This window comes from Budorcas taxicolor, chromosome 13 (genome assembly GCF_023091745.1).
Source record: "Budorcas taxicolor isolate Tak-1 chromosome 13, Takin1.1, whole genome shotgun sequence".
NCBI classification, from domain to species: domain Eukaryota; kingdom Metazoa; phylum Chordata; class Mammalia; order Artiodactyla; family Bovidae; genus Budorcas; species Budorcas taxicolor.
Genome location: NC_068922.1, coordinates 61,647,228 through 61,661,494, shown reverse-complemented (window position 1 = coordinate 61,661,494; position 14,267 = coordinate 61,647,228). Strand labels below are relative to the sequence as shown.

Genomic DNA, 14,267 nt, shown 5'->3' with positions numbered 1-14,267 from the left:
TGCAATACCTACCAGTGCTGCTAAAACCAGGGATTTGCCCAGACCTCACAAGGCCCGCAGGGCCTCTCTGTGCACCACTCCGTAGCCATGACAGCAGCTCTCTGCTGCCCGCCCCTGCCCAGATGGCAGAAGCCCTCTGTTGCCTTTCCTCCCTCAGAGCAAAGAGGTCCCAGGGGAGCCCGGGCCAAGGGGACCCTAGGATCGAGAGCCACTCGACCCCAAAGCAGGTACCCCCTCCCAAACCAGCTTTTCTGCAGCCAGCTGCCTGCCGGCACTGTGGCAGACCGCCCTCAGGAGGGGTAGGGAGAGGGTTCCAGCGAGGACGCCTCCCCCTCTTCAGATCCAGGACTTGAGCTGTGGGCCCCGGATTCCAGAAAGTCGGAAGGGCAGGGGGGTCTTGCCCCTCTCTGCTTGCTTCCAGCCCCTGGAGGTTGAGGGTGGCCTTTTCTCTCTCAAGTGGCCTCCAGCACCCCACCTGGCCACACCACCTCTGCCTTCCATCTGACCAGTCCCCAGGCTCCGGTCAGGACACCGAGACCTGCTGCCCTCAGCACAGCACAAGCTCCGGTGCCCGAGGCCGCCCCCACGCCCCAGCGTCCACACGTCCAGCCCCCACCTGCTCAGTACTACTCCCGGACGTTTGAATTTATGTAAATATTTATTTTTGTGTGTGAACGATACTACAAATCAGTAGATCTTTTGCAAAATGTTACCCCAGGCAATTTGTGAAAATCTTAATGTTGAAAACTGGCAGAGACAATCGCCGCCTTACTTAGAATTCTTGATATCAACTGCTTAACATGTCGTTTCTCCTCCCGGAGGCAGTACCCGGGCCAGGCACGAATGGTTCGCTTCTCTTGAGAGACAGGAGTGAGAAAGATTGGGGAAGGGGCTCCCGCCACCCCCGACATAAGGGATTCAACGTGAAGATCAGTATAGGCTACAGTGTGAAGCCGTGGTTTTGAGTCAAGCTTGTCCTAACTGACCACCTTCAGCAGCCTGAGCACTGCTGTAAACAGTGGAGGTTCAGTGTGTGTCAGAGAGGAAATGAGTGCCCATGGTCAGGGCCCACTGGGGCTTCCAGAGCCCCTGCAGGACAGTGGGTCCCGTCACGATGACCCCGCCTCTTGGTGGGCTCCTTCCCGGTGAAGCTCCACGTGAAGCTCTTGTGATGGCAGGATCAGGAGCAAGTTGCTGTGTGGAAATAGCATATTCCATTAGCTAGTCCAGTCAGGGAACTTGTTCGGTTTCGTTTTTGTTTTAAAAGACACAGCGTCAACCCCGTCCCTTTCCTCCTGACTTGGGAGAGCACCAAAGAGCTGGCTCTGGGGAACCTCGCTCGCTGCTGTTCCCCCACCCCGGGGACTGCCTTCTCCCCGAGGGAGCGCCCACAGCCAGTTCTTACGGAGGGCCTCAGGGCACAGATTGATGAGTTGGGATCCTAAGTTTAAAAGGAAACGCTAGAGTAGTACACCAGTTCCAGAGTCTTCGCAGGGGGCTAATCCCACGAGGCTGGAATCAGAGAAGTGGGGATTTGGTCTTGGTGGTGGATCATCTTAGTAGACCAGTAAGAGTATAACCCATCTACAGTTCATTTCATCATCGCCACTCAGTTTATACCCGAGGACAGTGTTGAGGGGGAGGGGGACCGGCAGCGGGGTTAGAAAGGTTTTAGAGGATTTCACACAGGAAGAACCCAGCCATCCCAATCCCCAAGGGCCACTTTCCACTCCAGGGGTGGTTACAGGATTAACTACCAGTTCATTTTCAAAATGCTGCTTTGAACTCAGAGGGTTGATACTTTTAATTTGTAATTTTTTGTAAAACTTTTTACAAAATAGTAAAGTATTTCACCAGAATACCAGTTTCAATCCGTCCATGGTCTGATTTTTATATAATTTAGTGGTGCTTTAGAAACTTTGTTTTTGTTGTTTCTGAGCTAAACAGCTCAGCCCTTTTTCGCCTGTATCTACCTAAGACCAATGTGAACCTTTGTATTTTTGCTCCTAATTTTGGACTCAGTGAAAGTGTACTGTTTACATGTACAGATGCCCCGGTCCCTGTGTGTCCTGCAAGACTCACTCCCGAGGAGGAAGGTGCACCTCACTAGGCTCATCTGCTTAGCAAAGCCACAAGACAAAAACCTCTCACGTTTGACCTGTTTCCACCTAAAAACAAAAACAAAAAAACCCTACACCACACGAACTCAGATTTGCTGAAAAATACTTTTCTAAGCTCAGAAAAATCTCTGTGCGGCAGATGGCCATGTGCCTGTCATGTGGTCTGCTTAAGAGCAGGCTCAGGAGGGAGGCTTCTTGGTGGTGGCAGGTGGGTAACCGCGTGCACTCGTGAGATGGGGCGCAGGGCTTGGCCACAGAGCTGCGGTGGAAAGAGCTCCTCTCCCGGCAGCCTGGGAATGGGGAGGCCATGCTAACTCATACGACCTTTAGGATCAAGCCACCCAAGATTCAGGGACAACCCAAGAGGGTTGCCAATCCCTTCAGACATATTTGGGAAGAGGCCAAGTTCTCTACCTGAGATGAGTTTTAAGACTTTCCAATGCAGATGGTAGAAGCATTTCTTCAGGGTCCCCTAGAGGCAGCTGGTTCATGAGACATGACCTCTGGGGAGGGGCAGGGGGCTCCAGACAGTAAGCATATGGCACTTAAGGCAAACAGCAGATGGCACCAACTTTTTAAAGGTGACTCTATTACTTCGTCAATGGCTTCACCTCTAAATTATATTTTTACAGATATGCACCTATGCAACTTACCGTGGCTCTTCTAAGCAGGTGAGGACTTCCTCCTCAATGCTCTATAAAAATGATTTGTGTTCTCTATAGTGAGTTTTTCCAGTAAATGTGGCTTAATATTTTAATTCTTAGAATGTGTCTTCTCTATGTGATGCAACTCAATTCTGTTTTGTTTGTGGAATGACTAGCACAGGCCAACTCCCTCTCCCCTCACTTAACAAAAGACCAATGAGCTGTTAATCGAGCTGTTATCTCCATGGTATTACTTGCTAAATGCACTGATTTCATAAGTATGTGGAATCCTTTTCCTTTTGAATCTGTATATCATATATAAGACTGAATCTACTTAATAAACACTGAATAACAAACCGAATGCTTTATTTCCACGGTGTCCTGTCCACAAGAGCATGGCCGGCCAGTTCTGTTCTCTCCAGCTTGTTTGGCCCTGAAACAACCCTTCAACCAGTAGCCAATAAACTAGCGTACAGAAGATCCTTGCTAGATTCTGAACAAACGAACTGGTCACTTTTCGGCGCCTCACCCATCAGAAAGGGAAAGAAATGGACCTTTCCTGGTCCTCATCACGTGCTCAGCACAGGCACACACCAAATTGAAATCTCATGTCTCGTGGCCACCTGCCCAGGGAGGCGCTCTAGCCCTATTTGCAGGTGAGGAAGAGGGCACGCCAAGTGTACGCCTCACCTGAATGTGGCCAGTGCTCAAGCAACATCTTAGATGCAGCCGTTTCCTGGCAAACCATCCTTTCCCCGCTCCCATTCCCCGTAAGGGCACAGTTCTTCAGTGGGCTGAAACCAGACTCAGGCGGCAGTCTCTAAGCACAGGCTGGGGAAACCGAGGAAACACTGTCCCTGGTCCTGAACCATCAGGACTTGACACTCCATTTGACCAAAACCTGGGATCCCATCTTAAAGGAAGCAAAAAAGCTGCTTTTTCTTTCAAAGACGTTGATTTGTGTGCAGCCTTTTTTTTTTTCAATCCTACAGTTAAACTTTAAGGAAAACTTGCAGCAACTGACTGGGGCCAAACCCGACTGTCACAAGTTTAAAAGCAATTCTGCAGGAGTTAAAAGCATAAATACAACTGTTACTATTGCACGTATGCACACACACTATATGGCAGTTTTTCTGAAAACATTTTTTTGTAATGATGAATCTTTCTTTAAAAAAGTGAAACTCTATGCAGTAGCCAAATATATCAAATAGATAAAAGGAGAGGGGTCCACAGTTTTAGTCTAGACCCTGGGACCACAAATCCCACACTCCCTCCTGGGACAACACAGTAGGCCACACGCACGCAGTCTGCGCTGGCCCAGCGGGAAGCACTTACCTCCAGGTGCAGTCACAGCAGTACGGGCCCTGGGATCCGAGGAGACGCTTGTGGACAGAAGAGGGCTGGCTCCAGTCTGGCTCCTTGAAATGCAGCCCCCGAGCACTGGCACGGTGTGGAGAGTGCAGCATCAAGCAGGTGCCCCTGTCGTCAGCAACGAGCTCGAGGCCACACAGTGACTGAGCAGGCGAGGCTCAGCGGACTCGACCAGGGGGTGGGAGGCTGTGCCTGTAACGCAGTTTTAAAGTAATTGAGGAATTACTGTAAGTCCATTGAGGAAGCTCAGTAGTTACAGGAAACTGAAGGAGAATCCCTTGCAGAGGGATGCAAAGTCATCTCTCCCCTTTTCTGTATAAACCCAGCTCTTACTAGGTTTAGTATCAGTCAGCGGGGCTCTTCATTCTTCAGTGAGGAGCTCCAGCTGCCAGGGCAGGGTGCGGGGTGCTCATAACCCATCTGGAATAATACAGACCACTTTGTGCGTGCATGCGCACACGTGCACTCCTGGGGGAAGAAGGTCCAGAGCTCCCACTCGGCTCTCAAAGGAGTCTGTGTTCCCAAGAAAGTGAAGAACCACTGCACCGACAGCTGTCACTGTTTTCCTCACAGAACTTCCATCTATATCTTCTGGTTCTCAAGAGATGTTCATTCCAGGCTTTCAAAATGATGCGCAAAGACTTGAGGACGCACAGATCACTGGCACTGTTTGGTTTCAAATATTAACCTCCAATTTAGATGGCACCCACCCACACATACAGCCTGGGCCGCCTCCTCTCAGGGCCCAGGGCAGGCAGATGCTTCAGTCCCTGAGGCCCAAGGGACTGAGTGTGCACACACACACACACACACACGTACACGCAAGCACCCCTCTCAAGCAGGGTCTGATTTTCACATGAGCAGACTGAACAGGAAACCAGCAGACGAGCCTGTGCCGGGCCAGTAAGACCATGAGTTAAGCAAGCCTCTCCTCCCAAGGACCCATCTCTAAACCCAGGACTACACACTCAACCATAGAGAGATGTCCGCTTTGCCTGCCCCAGCACTCAGCACGCCACATGGGTCCCCTCTCCATAGCTCCTGTCTGGAGTGAGGGTCAGACAGGCACCAGGAGCTATACTGTGCTCTCCCGTGCGTTCAGAGAGATAGGGTCTTGGCCTTGGGCAAGTGAACAGGCTGGAGCACCCACTAGGCATCGCGCACTTGTTTTATGAAGCGGCAACTAGTAACCCAAATCAGAGATGAGAGAGGTACCAGAGGCTGAGTGACTTGCCCCTACCACAGTACTGGCAGGCAGCCAGGCCCTCTCGAAACCATTCCACCCTCCTGTTGAGATGCAAGGCTTTGACTGCGTTCTAAGCAGCTGCAGAAGTGAGCAAATTCCGAGACATGAAGGCACAAGCACGCTACCACCGCCAGTCACCTGTCACCACAAAGCCCCCAACCTTGACTTCTCCACCCACACCTTGATCAGACAGCAGCACCACAGAATCACAGCTCGTTACTGCCCCACACGCGAGGTCTACTTTCTCCAATTCACAGGAAACGAATGGCTATGAACTTCAGTTAACCTTTAAAGTCAAAGGTCTTCTATCCACTCAGGCTCATCAACCAGCACCAGACCCCATATCTCAGGCCAGCCCCACCCTCACCGCTGCTTGTCACCCTCCCCACAGATACCCAGGAATCGCAGGCAACCTCAGGTTCAGCGAGGCAGTCAGGATGAAGAGCTGTGGAGGGATGTCATAGCTCACGACTGGATTCTCAAGAGGAAAGGAACCTCACTGCTGACATGGGATTTCTGCTTTCCAGTCCACACAGTGGATAATGGGTGTGTTCACCACCTCACGCACAGGGTGTGAAGATCCACGGCACTGACAAGTCACGCCTTCGGAACCCATGTCACAAAAGAACTCCGCACACAAAGACAGCTCCAACGCCGAGGTGAGGCGAGCCAGTTTCTTCCCCCTCAGCCTGACCTTCCTCCCAGCCCAGCGAGACGGCCGCAGAAGACGAGAGACCACAAGTGCACGTTGTACAGGTTTATTTTTCCAAGACCACAGAGACATACAAGAGCAGTGCTTTCCCTGGCGGACCAGTTCCCAACTGTCCCCTCGAGTGGCCCCAAAGGTCACAGCAGAAGGAAGAAGAGGATCAAACACGCTTGGGCCTCTGCTCCCTGTCTTTGGTAAACAAGACTCTGGAAGCTGACAACCGGGACTTGGCCAATACTGCACTTAAATCACCACGACTTTGCCAACTTCCCACTCGTGCTGCAGATGACACAAATGCCACACTGGAGGGAAAGTGGGGGAAAGACAAGACCTTCCAGATGAAACGAGGCTTGCTGAAGTCACACCAACTTCACAGCTCACACAGACGCACTCGCACAGTGAGACCTAAGTTCAACGAGGAGGAGGCTCGACTCACAACTCGAGGTACAAGATAAGGCAGGAAGCAGGAGGCAAGACAGCTCTGGACACATCTACTTGCTGGGAACATGTTGGGAGAGAGGCCGGAGGCTGGCACAGCTGCTTCTTCCTTAACCTGCTGTCACAGGTGTGTCCAGTGGAGCCCTGCGGCCCCAGGAGAGTGTGGTCCCCGGTTACTGCAGACAGGTGGTGAGCCTGGAGCTGGGAACGGAAGGCCCACCTGGGGGCTGCCCAGGGCGCTCACCCGAGAATCCAGAAGCACTTAACACTGGTAGTGGTGATCTGTCACACACGGCAGCGAGCTGCCACTGAAGGCTGGAGAAGAGATGAGGAGCAAGACAAGTTTGCCCAGCAACGAGTGGCCAGGCTGCCAGTGGCTCTGCAGCTGCAGCAGGTCCAGCGGCTGACCGGTGACCAAACACCGGGACAACCGGCAGGTCGTTAAGTCAATCGCTCCACCCCTCGTGTTGGGCGGCACAGCACGCAGTGGCTCTGACACGGGTGGAGAGAAGTCAATTACACCACTTTAATGCAACGATGCTGAAGACGCGAAATAAGGGAGAGTCGTTCGTGTTCTCTGTACAATACATCCATTTACAGAATCGGCCAGTACTGTGTACAACATATAAATATATGGTAAAACATCAGAGGTGCATAGAGCATACTTACAGAAGCCAAAAGTTCACTTTATACATCCAAGGATAAAGAGTTAAAAATATAAAAATAAGAAAAACACACTGCTTTGAAATGTAAAATGAGTTTCACATACACAGGTGTGTTGGAGATGCCCACTCCCACAGAGTCCAAAGTGATGCCCAAGCTGTTGCGCAGATGAATTCACCTGCCAAACGTCTGGACACCTGACTTACAAGGAGGAAAGACAATCCTAGCCCTGACCTGTTGTCCAAGGTCTGTTCGAGGTTCCGAAAGCTCCTGCAGGCCAGTGGGTTATTCGGAGACAGGGCAAATTGGCCTCAGCAACAGAACCGAAGATCACACTGGCTCCATCAACTGGCAAATGACTGGCTGTGACCCTGAGGTCAGCAGGTGCTTAAGCCCCCTGGTGGGCACTGCTGGGAGCTGCTTTAACCCTGTGCTGGCTTCTTCCCCATCAACTCCCCAGAGGAGCAGCCGCAGGAAAGATGCAGGGGGCAGTGGAAGACTGACATTTCTACTCAGTTCGGGTAGGTTAGCCCCCTGGGTGGAGAACACAACCTTCTCGCTTCAGTTTCAAGACCCTCCAAGTCTCAGGGAGGCTCCCCCACATCGCACCAGGCTCTGTCTCTGTGACGAGAGCTCGGGCTAGCTGGCCGGCCTTAGGCAGCCCAGCGAGCTGCCCTGCAGGAAACCCTTCCCAAGACCCAAAGGGCCGACAAGTGGCCAAGGGGCTTTAGCACTGTAGATTCAGGGAGCAGCAAGAGAACTCTTGCCTAGAAAGACAGAGTCTGTTTTATCAATGATATTCTGTATACAGATTTAAGATCCATCATTATCAAAATACACACATTAAATATACAACTTTTCCCATGGCCATAATTTATTATCTCACCACAAGGCACAATACACAGAGCTTTGAGGGTCCAATACAGTCATCATGACAGAACGCACCGCAGCCCTGGCACATGATCATGGCTTTCAGGCTGCACGCACACTGGAGCGAGATGCTTTCCACTGTGCTGCTGTCGGTGAACATTTGCAAGGAGAGGGATGCACTGTGGCTTGCACCAAAGTTTGCTTTGTGGCTCAGCTGCACCACACTTCCGGCCAGGCCTTTGGGAAATGGGGGGGAGCCGGAGGAATAATTAAAGCTGGTGGAACTCAGCTGGAGTTTGGAAAGCTTCCCATAAAATGCCTGCTTGATGTTGAGTTGGGAGGGGATGGAAGAAGGCTCCAGAGGCTGACTGAGCCCTTTCCCGGGCTCCCGGGGTAATTTCCAGAAAGGCAAATCAAGGACAAAGGGCATCCCTTGCAAGTGATCCACCAGATCCCGGGGACCAGGCCCCACTGCCTTTCTGTTCTCCGCATCCGCCTTGAGAGGCCCTCCACCAAGAGTCTTCTCGCTCTTGATGCTGCCAACAGAGGAAGGCGGTGGCTTTGGGACCCAGTCTTCCCTGGCAGTCTGTACCCCACCAGACAGAGAGGTTTTGCCTGGCCCTGACTTCCTATTGGGAAAAGCGGGAGGGGCATCCGCAGGCAGTGGCGTCGGCTCCACCAGCTGGGGGCACTGAAGGGCTGCAGCTGTGTTCTTGGAGCCAAAGAGCTTCTTCCCTTGGCCTCCTGCACTGTTCTGATCCCCCAGGGCCCGACCTGCCTGATCGGGACCCGAGGAGACCGCATTTGGAGATGAGAAAAGAGGGGCTCTCGAGGTAGTGAGATTTCCCAGACTCACACCTGGGGCAGCAGTTGAAATACTGCACTGGGACAGGTCACGGGCTTCCTTCTGATCTTCAAAGCTGAAGGGAGGTAACTGCTCTTTGAAATCCACTTCTGCTTTTCCAGAGGCAGCCACTGGATTGGTCACTGGATATAGAGAGTCTAAACTCAGGGCGTTCTTGGACATCTTTAGGGGTGCCCCAGGAGCCTGGCTGGCCTCCAGCCGGGCAAAGCCGGTACTTGCTTCACAGGTCTCAGGTAGCAGAGACTCTGGACTGCTCTTGCCAACTTCGCACCTGTTCTCCCCAGGATCCTGCAATGACCCCACCCCCAGGGAGCCACCAGGGCTCTGCTCTGCTGTAAGTGGGAGTCGTGGGGGTTCGGGTTTGCTGCCGCCGTGGGCTGGAGGGAGAACCTTCTCGAGGGGCAAGTGGCCCTGCAGCAACTGCATCACAAGGGGGTTAGCAGCCTCCATGGAGGACGTGGGCCTGCCCAGGGACACGGGTCTCGGCTGGTACTCGGGACTGGCCAGCAGCAGGGAGTCCGGGATCTTTGGGGGAACTGCACATACTCGAGACACCCAGCTCTGAGGAGCAACCATCCCATCTGTCCTGGGGACCAGACTCAGGTTGCCATTCACCTTGGAGAGCGAGGCACAGCGGTTCCGGTTGTTTCTCTCACCCTGCTCTGCCACCAAGGACCTCTTCAGCCCCAAGGCTGCACTAGGCTCGGCCTCACTGCTGTCCTCGGAGAGGTGGCCCTCACAGTCAGAGGCGGTGTCTGTGGACTCGCTGTGAGGACTCAGGGCTTCCGAGTCTCCAGTGACTCTGGGCTTGTCACCGTCCAGCTGTTTGCAGTCGCTGCAGTTGCTGCTGCCGCTGTCGCCACTGTCAACACAGCCAGAGGGCACTGTCCAGAGTGAAGCCAAGCAGACAGGCGGATCCAGACCCTCCTCCGCTGTCAAGCCCGCAGGCGATGCCGGGATGAGGGGGGCCGCTTTCTCCCACTTCTCTCTGACCTGGGACTTAGCGGATGGAACCTCTTCTCTGGAGTCGGGCTCAGGTTGTCCTGCTGCCTTGTCATTTGACAGGCCAGGCCTCCAAGGAGCAGCACCAGGGGAGACAGGAGCCTCAGTTTTCAAGTTTTCCTGTCTAGAAGCACTTTCCCTGGTGGATGGACCCGAGTCATCAAGTTCTGATTCATCATCAAATGGTCTGTCTTGCAGGCAACTGGCCAAGGATGATTCGGGGATGGAACTGGGGGTCACGTTCACAAGATTCTTCATGGTGGGATTACTGCCGCTGTCTGGAGCCTGGCCAGTTCCTTCTTCTAATCCAATAGGCCTCGCCAGAGCCCGAACAGGACTGTTCTCTGAGGGGATCGTAGGTGCTGGCTCCTCATCACCCCTTTCCCAGGCAGTGGTACCAGACCCACATTCAGTTCTACCTTCTGGATGCAACACAAGCTGCTCAACTAACCTCTCAGGTTCTGGGATTCTAGAGGGCAGTGGGGGCAAAGCCTGGCATGGCGGGTCCTGAGTGGGTGCAACGGGGAGTTGGAAGGCATCTTCCAGCCCGCTGCTGGGGCCATCTAGGACCCTCTGGAGTGGGCAGCTCTTCCCCTTTCTGAGAGAAGCCAGGTCCTCTCTCCTGGCTCTGGACACGGCAGTTTCGGCCTGGGCATGACCCCCACTTAGAGGACAAGGCGGCAGTAGTTGTGTTCGCTGTAGATCTGACGCACGCTCTCCAGGGGCACTCGGGGCTCCCCGGGGCTCAGGGTGGCCACAGGCCTCACCACCATCACCACTGCCGCCGCCTCTGCCACCTCCCTCATCGGTGGCCCCGCCGCCACCTCCACCCGGGCCACCCCCACCTCCGATGGCAGTGGTGGCCGCCTCTCGATGGCAGTGGTGGCCTCTCGCCCCTCGGACCTGCAGAGCACGGGCTTTAATGTCTGCAAGGGTCCTGGCACCAGTCCAGCCCCGGCAGGAGGACTCCGTGATGGGGACGATGCGGGGACATATCTGGTAAGTGGGCTGACCTTTAACCACCCAGGGTGGTTTGATACGTGAAAGTTGAATCTGCAAGAGAAGAACAGAACAGTTTTAACTGACTGAGTGCTCTGACCTAGAAACTGTTAAGCTAAACTGGGACCCTGCTGCTACTGCTAAGTCACTTCAGTCGTGTCCGACTCCGTGTGACCCCATAGACGGCAGCCCATGAGGCTCCCTCGTCCCTGGGATTCTCCAGGCAAGAACACTGGAGTGGTTTGCCATTTCCTTCTCCAATGCATGAAAGTGAAAAGTGAAAGTGAAATCTCTCAGTTGTGTCCAACCCTCACCGACCCCATGGACTGCAGCCTTCCAGGCTGTTCCGTCCATGGGATTTTCCAGGCAAGAGTACTGGAGTGGGGTGCCACTACCTTCTCCAAACTGGGACCCTAGTAGCTTAAAAGTCATGGCCTAGAGAATCAAATCATTTCATAGCTGTACAAGACATCACACCATTCTGAAGAGACCCTGCTCAAGGGCTGTTAAGTTCCCTATTCCTAAATTTAATTTCTGGTGGGACAGTGCAAGTCACTACACAAAGAATCTACTACCACCTAGTAAAAGATTTTAAAACCCCTCAGGGTTCTGACCCGTAGAGATAATGGTGAACAACCAAGTGAGGAAGAGAAGAACCTTAGCCCTGGGCTATTGGCGTTAGTCTCAAGAACAGTTCTCTATAGAAAGCTCTACACACTCACAGAATTAGCACAAGGGCCCAGGGCCTTCTGTCCCTATAAAGGAGCCCCACAAATCTCCTGTCTCTCAAAGGCCCAGGCGCAGGGCAGCCAGGATCACATAGCCACCTACCCGGATGGGCGGGACTTTGGGCTCCTCTTTGGTGGGCTGTGGCTTTTCGGGGTGAACACTTTCAATTGTGTTACGAAAGGACTGACGATCTTCAAGCCGGGGCTTCTTTTCGGGAAAGGAGGCAGAGGTCGCCTGCTCAAAGGATTTCCTCTTCTGATCCTTGGGTTCCTGATCCACTGTCTCCTGCAGCAAGCTGGGAATTCTGTCTGGAGATGCAGAGACACGTGCTGGGTCATTGGGACTGGGCTGGAGCTGGGAGGCCACAGTTTCCGCTGGGAATTCGGGACTCTCTGGGTTGGATGCTGCGGAGGACGTGCCAGGTGGGTGGGGGCTGCCCACCCCTGTTGCGTCGGTCTTAGCCTCCCCGTCCTTGTGGAGGGGGATGTCTAGTGCCACGGACTGTGTGTCTTTAGCGATCTCTGCTTGTTCTGGCTCCTGTCTTTTGTACAGATTCCTTCGGGCTCTGGTTCGAAGATCTGGCCGAGAGCGTTTCTTGAAATGCCCATCTCGCTGCCGGGTGGCTGGGCCACGCTGTGGTCGTGTTGATTCCGAGACACGCAGGTCACTCTTGATTTCAGCCTCCTCCTGGCCCACATTCTGCTGCAATGACTCTTCTTTGGTTAAACCCAACCTGCAAATCAAAGTCAGATTGTCAGCTACAGGGCAGAGAGCGCACATCTACTACATACGACATACATTCAGATACTAGAATTCTCAGAACAAAACCAATCTGCACGGTAACTATGTGAAATCCTATGTCAGCTTCCTCACAAATGGCATCAAGTCAAATGAGAGTCCCTGCGATCTCCAGCTCTCGGGAAACATAGCAACACGCACAGCTTTGAAAACACCTGCTCTGCCCACCCCCCACCCACCATCCGCAGAAGCCACACAACTCATAGCACCCAGGGCCTTACTTCTGTCCATAGTAGTCTTCGAAAAACTTTTCTTTCCATTGTTCCACTTTCTTTTCCTTCTCCATTTCTTGTCGTATCCTGACCTGCATCTCATGAGTGAATTCACCTAGAGAGAAACAAAACTTTCTGAGTAGCATATTAAGGAGATTAATATGCCTCAGGAAAAGCCAAATCCTGCTGTTCTACCATGTCAAGAGTTTACAAAACAACACGTGGCTTTGGGGAGCTTGGAAATCATTCCCTACCCTTCACTATCTTCATGCTGGCTCCTGGCTCCCTCCTAGGCCCTCTCACGTCCTGCCCTTACTCAGGACAGAATTAACACGTCTATTATAACGGAAACTGACTCCTCGCTAGGGTCATCAGTCCTTGGAAAGCAAGCAACATACTGATCAAAAATGCAAAACAAAACCAATCAACAAGAGAACCGTTCTTACTCCACACATAGAGAGAAGTTAACAGAGCAGGCTGAGGCAGGCCTGCTGACACGGTGGGCCCTTGGCTGACATCTGGGAAATTGGATTTCAGGAGGGTTTCCACCCCTTAACTGACAGGAATGGCTCACTGTGCCTAAACAGTTTATGCAAACCAGATGGCTTAACGGTGAGCACCTGCTTTCCTTCAGGGAATCTCAAATTCAGGTATGCACCAAGCAGAGGCTTCCTACATGATCACCTCCCAATAAAAACACGAGGCACCAAGTTCTGGACGAGCTTCCCGGTAGACTACCCTTCACTTATATGTTCACAACTCCTTGCTAAGGGAGCTGAGCATATCCGGTGGGACTTTGCTGGGAGAGGACCTGGGAAACGTGCGCCTGGTTTCCCTCATTTCCCTTTGCTGATTTTGGTCTCTGTTCTTTCCTGAAGTAAATTACAGCTGTGAGAACAACTATGGGCTGAGTCCTCCAAGCAAATCATCAAGCCGGGAGAGAGGTCCTGGGGACCTCCCAGCACAGTTTCCACATAGCCTCCCCACAAAACTGAATTAAGAGAAGCTAACAATCAGGACTTCCCAGGAGGCCCTGTGGTTAGGACTCTGTGTTTCCACTGTACGGGGAATGGGTTCAACCCTTGGTCAGGAAACTAAGATCCCACATACTGTGCAGCCAAAAATTACAGAGAAGCTAATACTCACTCCAAGTGACAATGTCTAAAAGGACAAGAGTACCTGGTGGAACTTAAAAAGCAGGTCAATGCCATGGTTACTGGAAAGAATAGGAGTTTACAGTTTTAATGATGAAGAGGCAACATAGATGAATATATATACACACTAAACAGTGAAAGCTAAACACTCTTGTAGCTTCTTCAGAGCCATGGGGTACTATATCCACCATATCAATTAGAAAAAAGCCTGCTTTATACTCAATACTCCTTGAAAAAAAGATTGAGAAACAAGCGTCTGGATTTTAAACACCAGGAGACAAGTGACACCACACATGGCAGGCACCTCTCAAGCCACTGGGATGAGAATGTATACTCACCATCAGCCAGGCGTTCCCGCCAGCTCTGAGCTGCGTGGGTGAAAAACTCATTGTTCAGCGCGCTACTGCTGAGACGTAACAGGCCATCAGTCCCCACCTAGAAGGAAAG

General features: G+C 52.5%; 1 protein-coding gene across 4 annotated transcripts in view; it reads right to left on the bottom strand.

Moving 5' to 3' along the window:
• Window positions 1–6,123: 6,123 nt before the first annotated feature.
• The window catches only part of ASXL1 (ASXL transcriptional regulator 1), a 66,551-nt gene continuing 58,407 nt past the window's right edge, over window positions 6,124–14,267 (bottom strand). For all 4 annotated transcript variants that reach the window (XM_052650692.1, XM_052650693.1, XM_052650691.1 and 1 more), the window contains 4 exons: window positions 14,159–14,255; window positions 12,676–12,781; window positions 11,759–12,389; window positions 6,124–10,981 (listed from right to left, as the gene is read on the bottom strand). In XM_052650692.1, the coding sequence (XP_052506652.1) occupies window positions 8,069–10,981; window positions 11,759–12,389; window positions 12,676–12,781; window positions 14,159–14,255 (3,747 nt within the window). In that variant the 3' untranslated portion in view covers window positions 6,124–8,068. The remainder of the gene's footprint in view (window positions 10,982–11,758; window positions 12,390–12,675; window positions 12,782–14,158; window positions 14,256–14,267) is intronic.